The sequence below is a fragment of the Oncorhynchus mykiss genome, chromosome 21 (genome assembly GCF_057628025.1).
Source record: "Oncorhynchus mykiss isolate SJ-2025 chromosome 21, ASM5762802v1, whole genome shotgun sequence".
Classification (NCBI taxonomy): domain Eukaryota; kingdom Metazoa; phylum Chordata; class Actinopteri; order Salmoniformes; family Salmonidae; genus Oncorhynchus; species Oncorhynchus mykiss.
The window spans coordinates 5,500,380-5,517,902 of NC_143042.1; the positions used below are offsets into that span (position 1 = coordinate 5,500,380).

General features: G+C 41.6%; 1 protein-coding gene across 1 annotated transcript; it reads left to right on the forward strand.

Moving 5' to 3' along the window:
• Window positions 1-1,711: 1,711 nt before the first annotated feature.
• On the forward strand, window positions 1,712-17,166 carry LOC118942889 (protein smoothened). The gene is made up of 12 exons (XM_090213594.1): window positions 1,712-2,652; window positions 4,263-4,471; window positions 5,062-5,271; window positions 5,552-5,724; window positions 6,164-6,383; window positions 6,727-6,850; window positions 6,958-7,050; window positions 7,370-7,478; window positions 8,554-8,739; window positions 9,291-9,439; window positions 12,777-12,914; window positions 13,250-17,166. The coding sequence occupies exons 1-12, from the start codon at window positions 2,388-2,390 to the stop codon at window positions 13,864-13,866; spliced, it is 2,493 nt and encodes an 830-aa protein (XP_090069720.1). The 5' UTR covers window positions 1,712-2,387; the 3' UTR covers window positions 13,867-17,166.
• The last annotated feature ends 357 nt before the right edge of the window (window positions 17,167-17,523 follow it).

A 17,523-nucleotide genomic window follows, 5' to 3' on the forward strand; every position in this document is an offset into this window, starting at 1 on the left:
CCAGGTGTTCATAATGTCAGTGTGATGGGGGAAGTTATTCAGAGGCAGGCATTGAGACATCAGCGACAGTGTGTTCTGTAGGAAGTCGCAGGTTCATTAACACACAGGACTTAGGCACAGTCCCTACTACTAATATGTATGCGTGCGTGCGTGCGCAGAGAAAGCAAGAGAGATTTGGCCGGGTGCTCCAGTGAGGGGCCCACGTGCTCTGTGTGTGGTCCTGGTCTCTCCCTGACTCATTCTCAGACAGCCATGTTGCTGTGGGTTTTAAGGAGGCCCAATGCTTCACTCAGAGAGAACGATGGGGAAACATGGGGCTCCCCTCATTCATACAGCACAGTCCAAAAACAAAACATCCATTGTCATTTCAACCAGCAGGAGGTAGGCTGTTGGAGCATTACATCTAATGCACTGCCCTATAACGGTCAGGTTAGAGAGAGACTTTGATCACATCACAAGCACGAAGAGGATTGTTTGAGACTGTATGGTGTTCTGGCTATGTGAATGATGAAACATTCATTAAATCTACAGTGTGGCTGTCCCATTGGTTGATATAGACAGAATCTTAAATCTGACCAATGTCAGTCACTTATGGCTTCATTTACAGTTAACGTATAATCAACCTCTGAAAGTTTTCTTGGTCAGTTTGAGGTCTCATTCGGGTGAAGAGCAGTGCTACCTTAACTGGGAGAGAGAATCCACATTTCCATTATGAGGGTCTCCTAGGAAACTGATTTAATATGGACTGGGAGGAAATAAACAAGAAACTTTTTTTACACATCCAAAATGCCATGAAGTTATTCATTATTTATAATTCCACCAGGCCATCCCATCCCCCAACCAACACCCATACAGTAGGCTGCACACTCGTTTAGAAACTGTGCAATTTAAGCAGAGAAAATGACAATCTTGTCTGATCTTTTAGAATCAAAGTAGCCTAAGGAGTGGATAATTGACTTGTTTATGTCCACGACAACAAACTTTCCCTGAGTGGCTACTGGCATGCCGCTGGCGGATAAACTTGCAGTTACCATTTTTGTGGTGGTGAATGAACAGTCTTTGGAGTGGGATGACAAAGAAATATAGCCTACTGTGCTCGCATATTCCCCAAGATTTCAATTGTATGGCAAAGTGAGGCTCTAGTTTAATCACAGATTTGAAGTACTATCGAAGAGACTACTGAAATGCTTGTTCACACCAACATAACTGATCAGTCTGTGATTGCAAATCTATTCATTCTTAATAGCAACAAGTGCAAATGTAGGAGGTACGGTCAGATGTAAGTCGTGGAGGACAATATGGGTCTTTGGAGATCTTTCAAAGACTTGTTTTTGGAAATGAACAAAGTGAGTGTCTTAAGGTACTCCAGTTATATAGCCAAGCTATCATTTCTCATTATGTATGTATTCCTTGTGTTACAATTTTTTGTTAAATATTATTATTTGTTTTATTTATGTATTGTATTCTGCAGTGTTGGTAAGGGCCCATGAGTAAGCGTTTCACTGTCTACACCTGTTGTTTACGAAGCAGGTGACAATAACATTTGATTCTGATTGATTTGACGAATGTGTTGTGTCAGAAATATTGGCTCTAAATGAACGGACGATTAAACAAACAAGCATATGATATAAAGGTACACAGATGGCTTTCTTACTGCAGTCTGTCCTGGTAGAAGAGAGATTGTTTTGGTATTCCTATAAGGCATAGTTTTACCCATGGAGAGGGGGATGGGATGACAGGGTTTTGTTACTTTGGCTCTCCCCCACCATGTGCATACCAGAGGCAGAACAAAATAGCAGACACGACTGCAAGCGAGAAAAACAAAGACCAAACTCCATCAGACACATCGCAGAATTCTATAGAAATACCCCAAAACTGCCCATTTTTGGGATAGGTCTACATAGATGAAATTAAAATAGTTTTTTTTCAGCAAAAGAGGGGAAAGTGGGAGCGCGAGGGGGTTGGAGCGCGTAGACTAGAGATCGTGTTACAGTTTCAGACTTTTCACGGCAAGTTGTGGGGGAGGGTGAATCTGTTACTTTGATTTCTTTTTAATAGGCATATCCAACAAAAACAGCGGAAGGAATAGTTCCACTTGATTTTAATTGAATATCATGCATGCATCTTTTCGTTTTTTGGTGGCGATCGGATTGTGTGTAGGGAATTCCAAATCAAGGACTACATGACAAAATGCTAAATGAAAAAGTTCGGGACTGTGTGAAAACTGGGAAAACGTTTCGTTTCATTGTATCATAATGTTACATTCGGCATCAAGTGAACAAGAGCACTTCGTGCTATTTTTATTAACGGTTACTTTTTCGATTACTGGAATACAAAGTATAATTTTTTTCTTCCTGGAAACAAAGTTGCACCGTTGAATCTCCAAGATGTCTTCCCGTGGATGGAGTTCCATTGTTGGTGGGTTGGGGATGCTTTGCGTTTGGGCTGCCTCCTTTCTGGTTACTCATGCGGTAACGGTACAGAGAAACGAAACCATTTTCAATGATTTCTGCAAGAAAACTACAACATGTGAAGTGCTTAAATATAATACATGTCTTGGGTCCCCACTACCGTACACGCACACGTCTCTTGCCTTGGCTGAAGACTCAAGTACCCAAGACGAAGCATTTGAGAAGTTGGCCATGTGGTCTGGTAAGCCTGTATTTGGTTAATAAGCATAGGTACAAAGGGGTCATGTTTTTCATTTACTGTAATTGAAATTAAATAAATTGACAAACGTATTATAGATTTGTGTTGCGTTAAGTGCAGACCCCACTCCCTCTATTAGCATCAGATGCAATCTAGATGCTCATATTGTCATTTGCAAAAGGAAACGTAAAATAAAATCTATGTATTTTATTCGTTGAACTTTCACTAGTGATTATTCATTGAACTTTTGCTTGTGATTATTTAGTCTTAACCTTGCCATTTGACATAAACAGAATGTTCTATTATAAGTAGCACTATATAATATTTGTGTAATAAGATGTATTACACTGTGCTATTAAACATTAAGGTAGATATGGTTACATGCGAGGTCAGTAGGTTAATTGTTATAGTGTAGCCTGTTAACTAGGCAATGAAATATTGAGGGCCCCTCCAAATGGATCGTTTTTGTAATGACCAAATACATGGGAATAGGACTTATGCAGGAAATGGGGGTTAAGAGCAAATAAAGAAAAGAAAAGATTCTCTCTGACGTGTTAGATATTCCTGCACATTAATAAACACTCATTAGTGATCCATCAACCTGCATTTCCTTCCACTAATCCTCAGCTGATCTGTAGAGTGGTTCCCATCCCCACTCCCCACCCCCACCATGGGAAAAACAACAGACCACACAACTAGTGACCTTCCAAGTGCATGATATTGTAATGCTAGCTGCCTCATCAAGAGGTTTGGAGCTCTTGGCATAACAGCTGAGGTGTTGAGTTGATAGACACTGGCCCCAGCTACCAATCCCAGTCAGGGTCAACGTCCAGGTCCTATTTATGTCCTGACCCTAGTGACCACCATCATCAACATCCAGGTCCTATTTATGTCCTGACCCTAGTGACCACCATCATCAACATCCAGATCATATTTATTTCCTGACCCTAGTGACCACCATCATCAACATCCAGGTCCTATTTATGTCCTGACCCTAGTGACCACCATCATCAACATCCAGATCATATTTATTTCCTGACCCTAGTGACCACCATCATCAACATCCAGATCATATTTATTTCCTGACCCTAGTGACCACCATCATCAACATCCAGGTCCTATTTATGTCCTGACCCTAGTGACCACCATCATCAACATTCAGGTCCTATTTATGTCCTGACCCCAGTGACCACCATCATCAACATCCAGGTCCTATTTATCTCCTGACCCCAGTGACCACCATCATCATCCTCACCACACTGAAGTGATGAATATCTATTATTTATATCCAGACTGGTCTCATTCTGTATATGCTGTAGCCAACACTATTATAGTTGTCATGTCATACCGTACTTAGATAGTTGGCATGACAATGAATGAACAAACCCAGAGAGGAGTTTGATAAGGCACAAACAGACTGGAGCACCAGGTTTGTGTTCATTAGGGCACACCGTAGCAAAATGTTTCACTGCAGAAAAACTAAAATGAGCGTTTCTTATGGTACCTACCTGCCAATTTCTCTCAGTTTAGGAGCATTCTCATCCGTTTGGTGTCTACTGAAGTCAACCCAAGCTACATTATTGTCCCTCACCCCCCCCTTCTCACCCATGCAGGTCTGAGGAACGCCCCTCGCTGCTGGGCGGTCATCCAGCCCCTGCTGTGTGCCGTCTACATGCCCAAGTGTGACAACGGGCAGGTGGAGCTTCCCAGCCAGCACCTGTGCCAGGCTACGCGTCGCCCCTGCAGCATCGTGGACCAGGAGAGGGGCTGGCCCAACTTCCTCAAGTGTGAGGAGATGGACAAGTACCCCATGGGCTGCACGGTATGGTAGATGCTCTCACTATGCATGTGTGCAGATGGTGTGCTAGGCCAATTATTGAGGGGGCTTCAGCACTGTCAACCCACTGGGCACACACTGGTCGAATCAACGTTGTTTCCTCGTCATTTCAATGAAATTACATTGAACCAACGTGGAGTAGACGTTGAATTGTAGTCTGTGCCCAGTGGGTGGCCTCTCCATGGAGCCACCCATCTAGTCAACAGGCTAGTGCCATTGTTTTTCAGTCTAAAATGGCTGTCGATATTATACTCTATAATACTATAATATATTATATACAGTGCATTCAGAAAGTATTCTGACCTCTTGACGTTTTCCACATTTTGTTACTCCTGAGGTGCCTTATTGTTATTATAAACTGATTACCCAACATAATTAGAGCAGTTCAAATAAATGTTTTGTCGTACTCGTGGTATACGGTCTGATATACAACAGCTGTCAGCCAATCAGCATTCAGAGCTCGAACCACCCAGTTTATAAAATACTATATAATATTGAGGCGTACGCGTCATGAAAAATAGACCAAACAGAGTGACAATATGAGCTCACTGTGCCTTCCGTCCACGGTGAGACAGAACGAGGTGCAGAAGCTGAAGTTCAACACTTCGGGACACTGCGAAGCCCCCCTGGTGAAGACAGACGTTCAGGCCAGCTGGTACAAAGATGTGGAGGGCTGCGGCATCCAGTGCAACAACCCCCTGTTCACCGACGAGGAGCACTCGGACATGCACGCCTACATCGCTGTGTTCGGCACCGTCACCCTGCTCTGCACCTTTTTCACTCTGGTGAGCTTCACACAGCAGTGTTGTGGACAACATTACCCATAATTCCAAGTGTAACTTGCAGCTGTTAGCAACAACTTTTTTTGACTTGACTTTTAACTTTTATAATTGAGATTACAAATGGAATGAAGATACTGGTATTGTAACACACATACCATTCTTGTTCAGATAATGGGTTCATACTGCTTTTCACTATGTGTTTCAGTGAGTTGGCCTTTCTAAAAAGTGTTTTCCATTTATATTCATCTTTTCTCTCCCTCTCTCTTTCCCTCTCCTTTCCCAGGCCACCTTTCTGGCGGACTGGAAGAATTCAAACCGTTACCCCGCCGTCATCCTCTTCTACATCAATACCTGTTTCTTCATGGGCAGTATCGGCTGGCTGGCTCAGTTCATGGATGGAGCTCGCAAAGAGATCGTGTGTAAGAGTGACAACACCATGCGTTTAGGGGAGCCCTCGTAAGTGAAGAAGGAGAACACTTAACATTTTATTGTCAATCAATTGTGGTTTTTGCTTACGACCCAACCCCCTGAGACACACACATACACTGTTCACACAAATTGAAGGGGTTGAAAGAAAGTGGGAGTATTATGAGATAAGATGTGAAAATACAATTTGAAGGAGTATTTCTTGAATCTTCAGGTGAGGTTCGTAGGTCTTGTATTTAGCTAGTACAGGAGTCAGGAGGTTCGTTTTCACAAGTTCGCTTTGTTTCTCAAACTTGATTGGTTGTTTGGTTGGCTGATTGATTGACATTTTCAAATAATTAATAACACACATACAGCCAATGCAATGGCAGTGTACTCTTAAAAATGATTGAGTCATTAACTTCCTTCGCTCTCTCTCTCTCTCTCTCTCTCTCTCTCTCTCTCTCTCTCTCTCCCTCTCTCCATCCAGGTCTACCGAGACTCTGTCGTGTGTCATCATCTTCAGCCTCGTCTACTACTCCCTGATGTCTGGGGTGATCTGGTTTGTCATGCTGACCTACGCCTGGCACACGTCCTTCAAGGCCCTGGGCACCACCCACCAGCCCCTGTCGGGCAGGACCTCATACTTCCACATGGTCACATGGTCCGTCCCCTTCATCCTCACTGTGGCTATTCTAGCCACCGCTGAGGTATGGAACACCTACCATTTCTTTTAGCTGTTGAAAATAGTCATTACTGTGATTTGAGATGTATAATACTTATGATAATAACACATTATACATGCTTATGACAAGTCTCACAATGCATTGTAACTGAATCTTAATGCTTTATACCAGCAGGCTTTAAGTTGAGTGTTACTTTGCGATAGGGTAATCCCAAACAGTGTCTACAGTTTAGAGACAACTTCATTTATTCCCTTTTCATGATGGAAAGACAATGACAGAATTGCTTGTTTTCCAAATGATTGATCTTTTATGCCGTTATGTCATTCAAACACATGTATGTGTTTCTGGTCTCTGTTGTTTGACACAGGTGGACGGAGACTCTGTCAGTGGGATCTGTTTCGTGGGCTATAAGAACTACCGCTACCGTGCTGGCTTTGTGTTGGCTCCCATTGGAGTTGTGCTTGTCATTGGTGGCTATTTCCTCATACGAGGTGAGTTCTCTCAAACCCAAAAAACAAGACATTTTCATATTTCAGGATTTAAACGCTACCAAATAAATAGACGTTCCCAAAGTGATTTCCTCTGTTTGTTTCTGCAGGAGTCATGACGTTGTTCTCCATCAAGAGTAACCACCCGGGTCTTCTGAGTGAGAAGGCAGCGAGCAAAATCAACGAAACAATGCTAAGACTTGGTATGACCCCTTCGCTGTAAATCTCCAGATATCCAGAGTCAAACCACTGGCATAACAGTGTAACAAACCCAGCTAGTGTTGAAAAGACAGATAACCGCTTCCACAAGGGAGCTATCTTTCTTGGAGCAGTGGTCAGATCCACTGCCTTTGGGTCAGGCGATCCTAGTTAGACCTAGCACTGCCCCCCCCCCCCCCCTAGCACGATATATGTTATATAACACCTTGGTTTTATCTTCATATAAAGTATATTGTGTCCTGACTCCTGAGGTTTCTGGAATTTCAAATATCCCTAATCATTTGTGTAATTCCTCTTCATCAGGTATATTTGGGTTCCTGGCGTTTGGCTTTGTCTTAATCACGTTTGGCTGCCACTTCTATGACTTCTTCAACCAGGCTGAGTGGGAGAAGAGCTTCAGAGAATATGTGTTGTGAGTTCCTTTTCTCCTCATGTAGCCTACAGTAACCCCAAACTACATTCAACACTGCAACTTCAAAACAGGTGTTGAGGACCTGAGGCCCTTTGGAATACTCAAAAAAATATATATATTTTCTCAGAACATGGGAATAATCACCGATATTTGACATTACATGATTGGTAAAAGCTTTGCCTTGGAAAGTTTCCCTACATCAATCCAATGTGACAGATGAGGGATTACTTCAAGGAAGGGAGGAAGGAGTATTGGAACATGGCCCCAGTTGTATGATGTAGTTGGAGATTTAAGAGTATGGGAACATGGCCCCAGTTGTATGATGTAATAAGAGATTTAAGAGTATTGGAACATGGCCCCAGTTGTATGATGTAATAAGATATTTTAGAGTATTGGAACATGGCCCCAGTTGTATGATGTAATAAGAGATTTAAGAGTATTGGAACATGGCCCCAGTTGTATGATGTAATAAGAGATTTAAGAGTATTGGAACATGGCCCCAGTTGTATGGTGTAGTGGGAGATTTAAGAGTATTAGAACACACCCTCGATTGTATGGTGTAGTGGGAGATTTAAGAGTATTGGAACATGGCCCCAGTTGTATGGTGTAGTGGGAGATTTAAGAGTATTAGAACAAGCCCTCAGTTGTATGGGATAGTGGGAGATTTAAGAGTATTAGAACAAGCCCTCAGTTGTATGGTGTAGTGGGAGATTTAAGAGTATTAGAACAAGCCCTCAGTTGTATGGGATAGTGGGAGATTCCCAGCAGATGATGCTGTTGAGACTGGTGGTAACCACAGCCCTACCGGTTTGTTGTGCTGTGAATGCAGCCTTATTTCTCCACTCTGTTGACTTTGAGTGGACTGGTATGAATTTCACCTCAGAAATGTACATTTCTCTTTCCTGTCTGAACAAGTAAACAACTGGTTAATGTCAACAGTATGTGAATATGCCTCATTTATATGGCTTTACAGTGGGTGTGGGTATGTAGAGTATTTTACCACAGCAAATGCAACTGCCTGTGTAAAAAAGAGCTCTGAGGATTGATTGATGAACACTGCACTGGCTTTGAACAGGTGCGAGGCCAATGTGACGATCGCTCATCAGACCAACAAGCCGATCCCAGAATGTACTATCAAGAACCGTCCCAGTCTACTGGTGGAAAAGATTAATCTTTTCTCTATGTTCGGCACGGGCATCGCCATGAGCACCTGGGTGTGGACCAAGGCCACGATCCTCATCTGGAAACGCACCTGGTGCAAGTAAGCAGCCATTTCCTTTAGAACACACACAGACAATTAGACTGGGCGGCAGTCCCTTCGTAGCAAAAAGGGTTTTCTTGTAGATAAAAGGTGAGAAAATAGGCTACAAGAAAATAGTGCATGAACTTTAAAAACAATATTCCAAGTATGGAGTTACACATTGTATTATCTCTCTGAGGCATTCACACAGCATTATCTGTGTATTAAAGCTTAAATCTGCATACGGTGAAACAGCGCCACTGTTCGCCCCCAGCACATTTGTTATTATTTTTGTTTTGTTGATGAAACGGAGGAGAGGAGTACCAGCATCAGACATTTTGTTTTCTTCAGTACATACTATGCTGTTCTATCGCACCTGCAATGATGTCTGAGCGGAAAAATACAGTGTTCGTTGTTTGATGCAACTACTTGTTTGTTGTAGTATCTCAAACGGACGTGGTAGTTTCACCAAGTACAGATTTCATCTTTAATTTATCGCGATTGCCACGTCAAGGGATACGTCAACATTGTCTGTCACCTTGTGATTTATCTACCTGTTGTTCCTGTCATAGGGTTATCGGCCGTAGCGACGATGAGCCCAAGAGGATAAAGAAGAGCAAGATGATAGCCAAGGCCTTCTCCAAGCGCAAGGAGCTCCACAAAGACCCGGAGAAGGAGCTGTCCTTCAGCATGCACACTGTCTCTCATGACGGGCCAGTAGGTAAGTCCCCAAAGACCTGGAGAAGGAGCTGTCCTTCAGCATGCACACTGTCTCTCATGACGGGCCAGTAGGTAAGTCCACAAAGACCCGTAGAAGGAGCTGTCCTTCAGCATGCACACTGTCTCTCATGACGGGCCAGTAGGTAAGTCCACAAAGACCCGTAGAAGGAGCTGTCCTTCAGCATGCACACTGTCTCCCATGACGGGCCAGTAGGTAAGTCCACAAAGACCCGGAAAAGGAGCTGTCCAAAAGGCTGAATTGGATGCCTCTTTCTGCAGATGAAATGCCATATTATTTTCATCATTGAGGAACTCCTGGCTGATATTAATGGAGATTCCACTACGCTTCAATGTTACAACTAAAAGTGAATGTCTTTGACAAGTCTGTCTGACACTAGTAGTCAATGTCATTGAGAAGTCTGTCTGACACTAGTAGTGAATGTCATTCAGAAGTCTGTCTGACACTAGTAGTGAATGTCATTGAGAAGTCTGTCTGACACTAGTAGTGAATGTCATTGAGAAGTCTGTCTGACACTAGTAGTGAATGTCATTGAGAAGTCTGTCTGACACTAGTAGTGAATGTCATTGAGAAGTCTGTCTGACACTAGAAGTGAATGACTGAGTCATCAGATAATGTAAGCACTGAGGCGGTTGTGGCCAGCATGCTTGCTTATGTTGGAGGGACTGTATGAACTGTTAGTTATTGGAACACTGCAGGGGACTCCAGGGGGAGCCTTCTACTATATAAATAACCTCTTTGGGGTTTTTGCTGAATGCATAGTAATGGTTGAGCTCTTCTACTGTATAATGGATAGTAATGGTTGAACTCTTCTACTGTATAATGGATAGTAATGGTTGAACTCTTTTACTATATAATGGATAGTAATGGTTGAGCTCTTCTACTGTATAATGGATAGTAATGGTTGAGCTCTACTGTATAATGGATAGTAATGGTTGAGCTCTTCTACTGTATAATGGATAGTAATGGTTGAACTCTTTTACTGTATAATGGATAGTAATGGTTGAGCTCTTCTACTGTATAATGGATAGTAATGGTTGAACTCTTTTACTGTATAATGGATAGTAATGGTTGAGCTCTTCTACTATATAATGGATAGTAATGGTTGAGCTCTTCTACTGTATAATGGATAGTAATGGTTGAACTCTACTGTATAATGGAAAGTAATGGTTGAACTCTACTGTATAATGGAAAGTAATGGTTGAGCTCTTCTACTGTATAATGGATAGTAATGGTTGAGCTCTACTGTATAATGGATAGTAATGGTTGAGCTCTTCTACTATATAATGGATAGTAATGGTTGAGCTCTACTGTATAATGGAAAGTAATGGTTGAGCTCTTCTACTATATAATGGATAGTAATGGTTGAGCTCTTCTACTATATAATGGATAGTAATGGTTGAGCTCTACTGTATAATGGATAGTAATGGTTGAGCTCTTCTACTATATAATGGATAGTAATGGTTGAGCTCTTCTACTATATAATGGATAGTAATGGTTGAGCTCTTCTACTATATAATGGATAGTAATGGTTGAGCTCTACTGTATAATGGATAGTAATGGTTGAGCTCTACTGTATAATGGATAGTAATGGTTGAGCTCTACTGTATAATGGATAGTAATGGTTGAGTTCTACTGTATAATGGATAGTAATGGTTGAGCTCTTCTACTATATAATGGATAGTAATGGTTGAGCTCTTCTACTATATAATGGATAGTAATGGTTGAGCTCTACTGTATAATGGATAGTAATGGTTGAGCTCTTCTACTATATAATGGATAGTAATGGTTGAGCTCTTCTACTATATAATGGATAGTAATGGTTGAGCTCTTCTACTATATAATGGATAGTAATGGTTGAGCTCTTCTGTATAATGGATAGTAATGGTTGAGCTCTTCTACTGTGTAATGGATAGTAATGGTTGAGCTCTACTGTATAATGGATAGTAATGGTTGAGCTCTTCTACTGTGTAATGGATAGTAATGGTTGAGCTCTTCTACTGTATAATGGATAGTAATGGTTGAGTTCTACTATATAATGGATAGTAATGGTTGAGCTCTTCTGTATAATGGATAGTAATGGTTGAGCTCTTCTGTATAATGGATAGTAATGGTTGAGCTCTTCTACTGTATAATGGATAGTAATGGTTGAGCTCTTCTACTGTATAATGGATAGTAATGGTTGAGTTCTACTATATAATGGATAGTAATGGTTGAGCTCTTCTGTATAATGGATAGTAATGGTTGAGCTCTTCTGTATAATGGATAGTAATGGTTGAGCTCTTCTACTGTATAATGGATAGTAATGGTTGAGCTCTTCTACTATATAATGGATAGTAATGGTTGAGCTCTACTGTATAATGGATAGTAATGGTTGAGCTCTACTGTATAATGGATAGTAATGGTTGAGCTCTACTGTATAATGGATAGTAATGGTTGAGTTCTACTGTATAATGGATAGTAATGGTTGAGCTCTTCTACTATATAATGGATAGTAATGGTTGAGCTCTTCTACTATATAATGGATAGTAATGGTTGAGCTCTACTGTATAATGGATAGTAATGGTTGAGCTCTTCTACTATATAATGGATAGTAATGGTTGAGCTCTTCTACTATATAATGGATAGTAATGGTTGAGCTCTTCTACTATATAATGGATAGTAATGGTTGAGCTCTTCTGTATAATGGATAGTAATGGTTGAGCTCTTCTACTGTGTAATGGATAGTAATGGTTGAGCTCTACTGTATAATGGATAGTAATGGTTGAGCTCTTCTACTGTGTAATGGATAGTAATGGTTGAGCTCTTCTACTGTATAATGGATAGTAATGGTTGAGTTCTACTATATAATGGATAGTAATGGTTGAGCTCTTCTGTATAATGGATAGTAATGGTTGAGCTCTTCTGTATAATGGATAGTAATGGTTGAGCTCTTCTACTGTATAATGGATAGTAATGGTTGAGCTCTTCTACTGTATAATGGATAGTAATGGTTGAGCTCTACTGTATAATGGAAAGTAATGGTTGAACTCTTCTACTGTATAATGGATAGTAATGGTTGAACTCTTCTACTGTATAATGGATAGTAATGGTTGAACTCTTCTACTGTATAATGGATAGTAATGGTTGAGCTCTACTGTATAATGGATAGTAATGGTTGAGCTCTTCTACTGTATAATGGATAGTAATGGTTGAGCTCTACTGTATAATGGAAAGTAATGGTTGAACTCTTCTACTGTATAATGGATAGTAATGGTTGAGCTCTACTATATAATGGATAGTAATGGTTGAGCTGTCTTGTCTTCTTTCTCATTGGTAGCTGGCATCAACTTTGACCTGAACGGGGAGCCATCCAACGAGATGTCTTCAGCCTGGGCCCAGCATGTGACCAAGATGGTGGCCAGGAGGGGCGCCATTCTACCGCAGGACATCTCTGTCACCCCTACAGGGACACCTGGTGAGAGCTGCCACCTGCTTAGTGACATTGTCTGACATCTGCACTCTTCCTTGAGTTCATTGCATTCTTTCTTGAAACGATAACAGATCGTAGACAGTTGGATTGGTTAAAGCAATGGGATAAGGCCTTTACTTTCGCTTATCCAGTCATGTACAGATTCAAACAGGGTCTATGTTACTAGCCTGGTTAAGCCAGACCGAATGCTGCGCTCACAATGGCAGTATTCAGTATTATATAACCAGGCTGCAGAATTGTCAGTTCAGCCACCAGTCTGATTTAATCCTGCTACCATGTTACCACTATGAGTCTGAATCTCACCCTGCTCTTTCACCCAGTTCCACCGCCAGAGGAGAGGAACAAGCTGTGGATGGTGGAGGCGGAGATCTCCCCTGAGATGATGAAGAGGAAGAAGAAGAGGAAGAAGAGGAAGAAGGAGGCGCGTCCTCTGGAGGAGCTGGCCGAACACCAGGGCTACCGTCAGCGAGAGTTTGGCACCAGCTCGGTGCCACGGCTACCCAAGCTGCCCGGCCACAGGAGCCTGGTGGCCAATCTGAGGCAGCACCAGGAGGCTGAGGACGTCCTTCCAGGCTCTTACCCAGAGTTTAGGCCCTCTCATCCCCTGCCCTACCAGGAGAGGTACGGAGGAGCCCTGGGGGCCTCCTCTAGCCAGAGGAGCAGGTACCCTGACCTCAACCCCCTCTCCCTCAGCGACCTGCCAGAGGACCTCGGCCTGGGGCCTCGCTGCTGCCCCCAACAACCACCCCTCTCCTTCTGGCAGCCCAATGGAGCGTTCCACTACTCCGGGGAGGTGGCGCCTATGGCAGGGCTGTCTGGGAGGACAGACCACATGGGGAGGTCGCAGGGGGGTCAAAGGAGGGCGGAGTGGGGGCAGATCCACTCTAGAACCAACCTGATGGAGGCGGAGCTTATGGATGCTGACTCTGACTTCTGAGAGCAACCATGTGTGGTTGTGGGGTTTTCTGGGGGTTTTTACAGACTGTGAGAGAAAAGTGCTGGATACTTACACTTATGGTGCTCCCTTGTCACTGCCCAACAGTCAAGATGAAACAGGACTCAAGTCAAGTTAATTGGTCAGATCTGTTTCATTTAAAGGGAAGGGCTAAAGGAGAACTGATCAGGCCAGTTTGGGTCATCAGGGTGAGCTTCATGAAAGCTTCTTGGCTTATGTCCCACTGGGCACAAACTGGTTGAATCAACGTTGTTTCCACATCATTTCAACCCCCCAAAATCTATGCGATGACGTTGAATCAATGTGGAAAACTGATTGGATTTGAACGTGAGGGCATTTCATATTTTTTTCACCCAACCTTTAAGCTAAATCCTATGACATGGTGTCATTTGTTGTTGATTTCACATTGAACTGACGTTAGTTAACAACTCAACCAAATGTAAATCAAAACTAGACGTTGAACTGACTTCTGTACCCAGTGGGGCGGCTCTGAATGTCTCTTAACAAATCACAGTAGCTACACTTTCATAAAAATGTGTTTAAAAATCTTTAAAATCTATAGCTGCGTTTAGACAGGCAGCCTAATTCTGATATTTTTACCACTAATTGGTCTTTTGACATCCTTTTCAGAGCTGATCTGATTGGTGAAAAAAAGATCAGAATTAGTCTGCCTGTCTAAATGAGCTAAATTATTTGAATAAAGCACTTTTCTGTTCTACAAGTGGTCTGGGTCTATAGTTGTGGAGAGAAATAGCTACAAAGCTTTTCGGAAACGCCTCCCAGACTCGTCAATGCTGTGTGACTTACCGAAAATAATTCCACTTGTGGCATTGGTCAGAAAACGGACATGATCACCCATGTTGCAACAACTAACTTCTGTTGTCAGAAACATTTCATTGAATGATGGCAGCAGAAGAGGCAGCTCAACTCTGAACGAATTGGATGAGGGTCACCATCACTGACATGATCCCGGGTCACTATCTCTTGGATCAGATATCACTCGTTGATTTCAGTCTCATAGCCATTCATTCATTATATGACTTCCAAGACTCTTCCAGGGATCTTGTCGTTGCCTGAGTCATTTCATGCATCTTAGGGTTCATGTAAGTAGTGTAAAGTGGCTTCCTTTCCTTGTCTCTTTTCCATGTCATTGCTGACTTTAGAAAACTGGACCGGTGAAAACTAATTCCATGTAGGCGTTCTCCATATCGCTTTCAACTATCCTGTGTTAATAAACTAAATATGACTAGATCTGTAACGATGGAGAGGAAGCCACTTTAGATGATTGGCATGCAGCCTCATATGATGCAGAAACTATCAGGCTCTGGAAGTTCCATGTCTTTGTATATCATCGTCAACTAGTAGTCTGTACTTTTGTCACAAAAATATAGAACTGTTTTTATATTGCCTGGTGCAATCACACAAAAGTGAGCTTTTTTCACCTGAGGAGAAAGAGAATTGATTAGGTTTTTATACCAGTGGAAATGAAATACACAACTGAGTGGGAATCAATCACTTCATTTCTTGAAAGTGTTCTTGCACATGTTAGCTACATCAGTTAAATTGTTACGTTTTTTTTCTGTACAATTGTATTAAAAAGGGTTATTTTTTTACTGTAGTATTTCCACGTTGTGTTTTACTCTATTGGCAGCAGTGCTTGACTTGGACTGAAATACAGTAGGTGCCGGTACTCATTTTACATGCTGGTACTGTTTTTATTTAGGTGCAGGAGCTCCACAATACTTTTCAGCTAATATTCTATAAGAAGAACAGGCAGTAGAAAAATGTAAGGTGCCGGTACTCAGCTCCGGTACTCAGCTCCGGTACTCAGCTCCGGTACTCAGCTCCGGTACTCAGCTCCGGTACTCAGCTCCGGTACTCAGCTCCGGTACTCAGCTCCGGTACTCAGCTCCGGTGAGCTCCTGCCCAAGTTAAGCATACGTATAGACAACCTTGGCTATACTGTGTTGAGTTTTCTGTGTTTTTATTGTATAGGACAGTGCTATATATTGTGTCATGTTGTCCTAGAGTTGAGCAAAACACCTTTATTCTCTGCTTGTAATTATCTGCTACAATTTCTAAATGCACGTGTCTTGTGCTTCTCTCTCTATGTGTAGTGCACCTATTCATTTATTGGGACCTAGGACGCAGTGGAGGCTGCTGAGGGGAGGATGGCTCATAATAATGGCTGGAACGGAGCAAATTAAATGGCATCAAACACATGGATGTGTTTGATGTATTTAATACCATTCCACTAATTCCAATCTAGCCATTACCACAAGCCTGTCCTCCCCAATTAAGGTGCCACCAACCTCCTGTGCAAGGATGCAGCATACTTGTACAATTCTAAGTTGTTAGACTGTATGTTTGGTTGGTTTTCCATGCTGAGGTACATTACAGATTTGCTCAGCAAAAGGGAAAATTCACTGAAGCTCGTGATGTAGTTGTACCAATGCTGTAACCAAAGTAATTTAGTATTGTCTTTGCGTCACACTCACAACAGTATAAAGATGGTGCCAAACTAAAGATGTAGAATCTTAATTTGATCAACCTGTTACAGGAGAAATGTAAAACTTGTACTGCATTTGAGGTTTAAAACGGCTTCTGAAGTTACGAAAAATGGATCCACCGCTACAAAAATGTTCATTAATTATAATCCACATAATAACTCACATTTCCTGTTGCTGCAGGATTATGTTTTTGCTGTAGCAAACTGGCTCAAATTAAGATCCTACATATGTAGTGTCAATGTTATGATAGTCCTATTAGCTAATGTGCTATGTGTATCAGAGATTATTTATAAAATGTCCATGTCTGGAAGATAAATTAAGAAAGCTGTAAAGCACTGCAATGAAAATAACACTAACATTTGCTTAATACATTTGGACATTTCTTGCACCATCAGTGCAAACGAATGTAAATTTCCATTTAAAAAATGGTTTTGTGAAAAGACATCATCAAAAAAAGACACATCATATCTATCAAATGTATATGATATTTCTCATGTTGGATACTGACCAGCCAGTTTATTCCATGGGAAATGAACCTTGATATACTTTTTGAGGTATTGTGAACATTCTCAGAGTTTTCTTTTGCTGTCAAAGATAATTAAATACAGTCCATCTCTTTGTGGGTTCTTTATATTGGCAAAATCCATTTCCCTATTGTCTATGTAGCTTACTGCTGTTTCTCTCCACACTCATATCTTGAACACAGAATTGTATTACTTTGATCATGAAGCTGTATTTTTGTATAATTATGTAAATAAAAGGAAACCTAGAATTCTGGTGTTGTTTTTTGATTGATTTATTGAGATTTGTGAATAAAACATATTTCTAGTGTTGATGGTCCATAGTTCTGTTGTCCTACACTTGTTGGAATAAAGTTTCCTTTCACATATAGTTTTTAGGTCTCCACTCAGTATGAAATGTTATTTTCCTTGGTAAAGTAAATAGGCCAGGGATAAGCAACTGGCCACTTTTGAAAGTCCTCGGATCAATTTCCCCCAAAAAATACAATTTTAAAAAACTCACTCAGGTCTCAATTTACTGCTGCCAGTTAGAATAGTAGAATACAAAAGGTGCAATTTCGAAATTTGGTTGGGCATCAACAGTTTTTCTCTTGTTAGTACAGTCACGG

What these genes read in the sequence shown, in the direction of transcription:
- LOC118942889 (XM_090213594.1), top strand. Translation starts at nt 2,388, where the DNA reads ATGTCTTCCCGTGGATGGAGTTCCATTGTTGGTGGGTTGGGGATGCTT. An exon ending in CGAAACAATGCTAAGACTTG is followed by an intron (nt 7,051 to 7,369) that starts GTATGACCCCTT and finishes CCTCTTCATCAG; the next exon opens with GTATATTTGGGTTCCTGGCG. An exon ending in CACCCCTACAGGGACACCTG is followed by an intron (nt 12,915 to 13,249) that starts GTGAGAGCTGCC and finishes TCTTTCACCCAG; the next exon opens with TTCCACCGCCAGAGGAGAGG.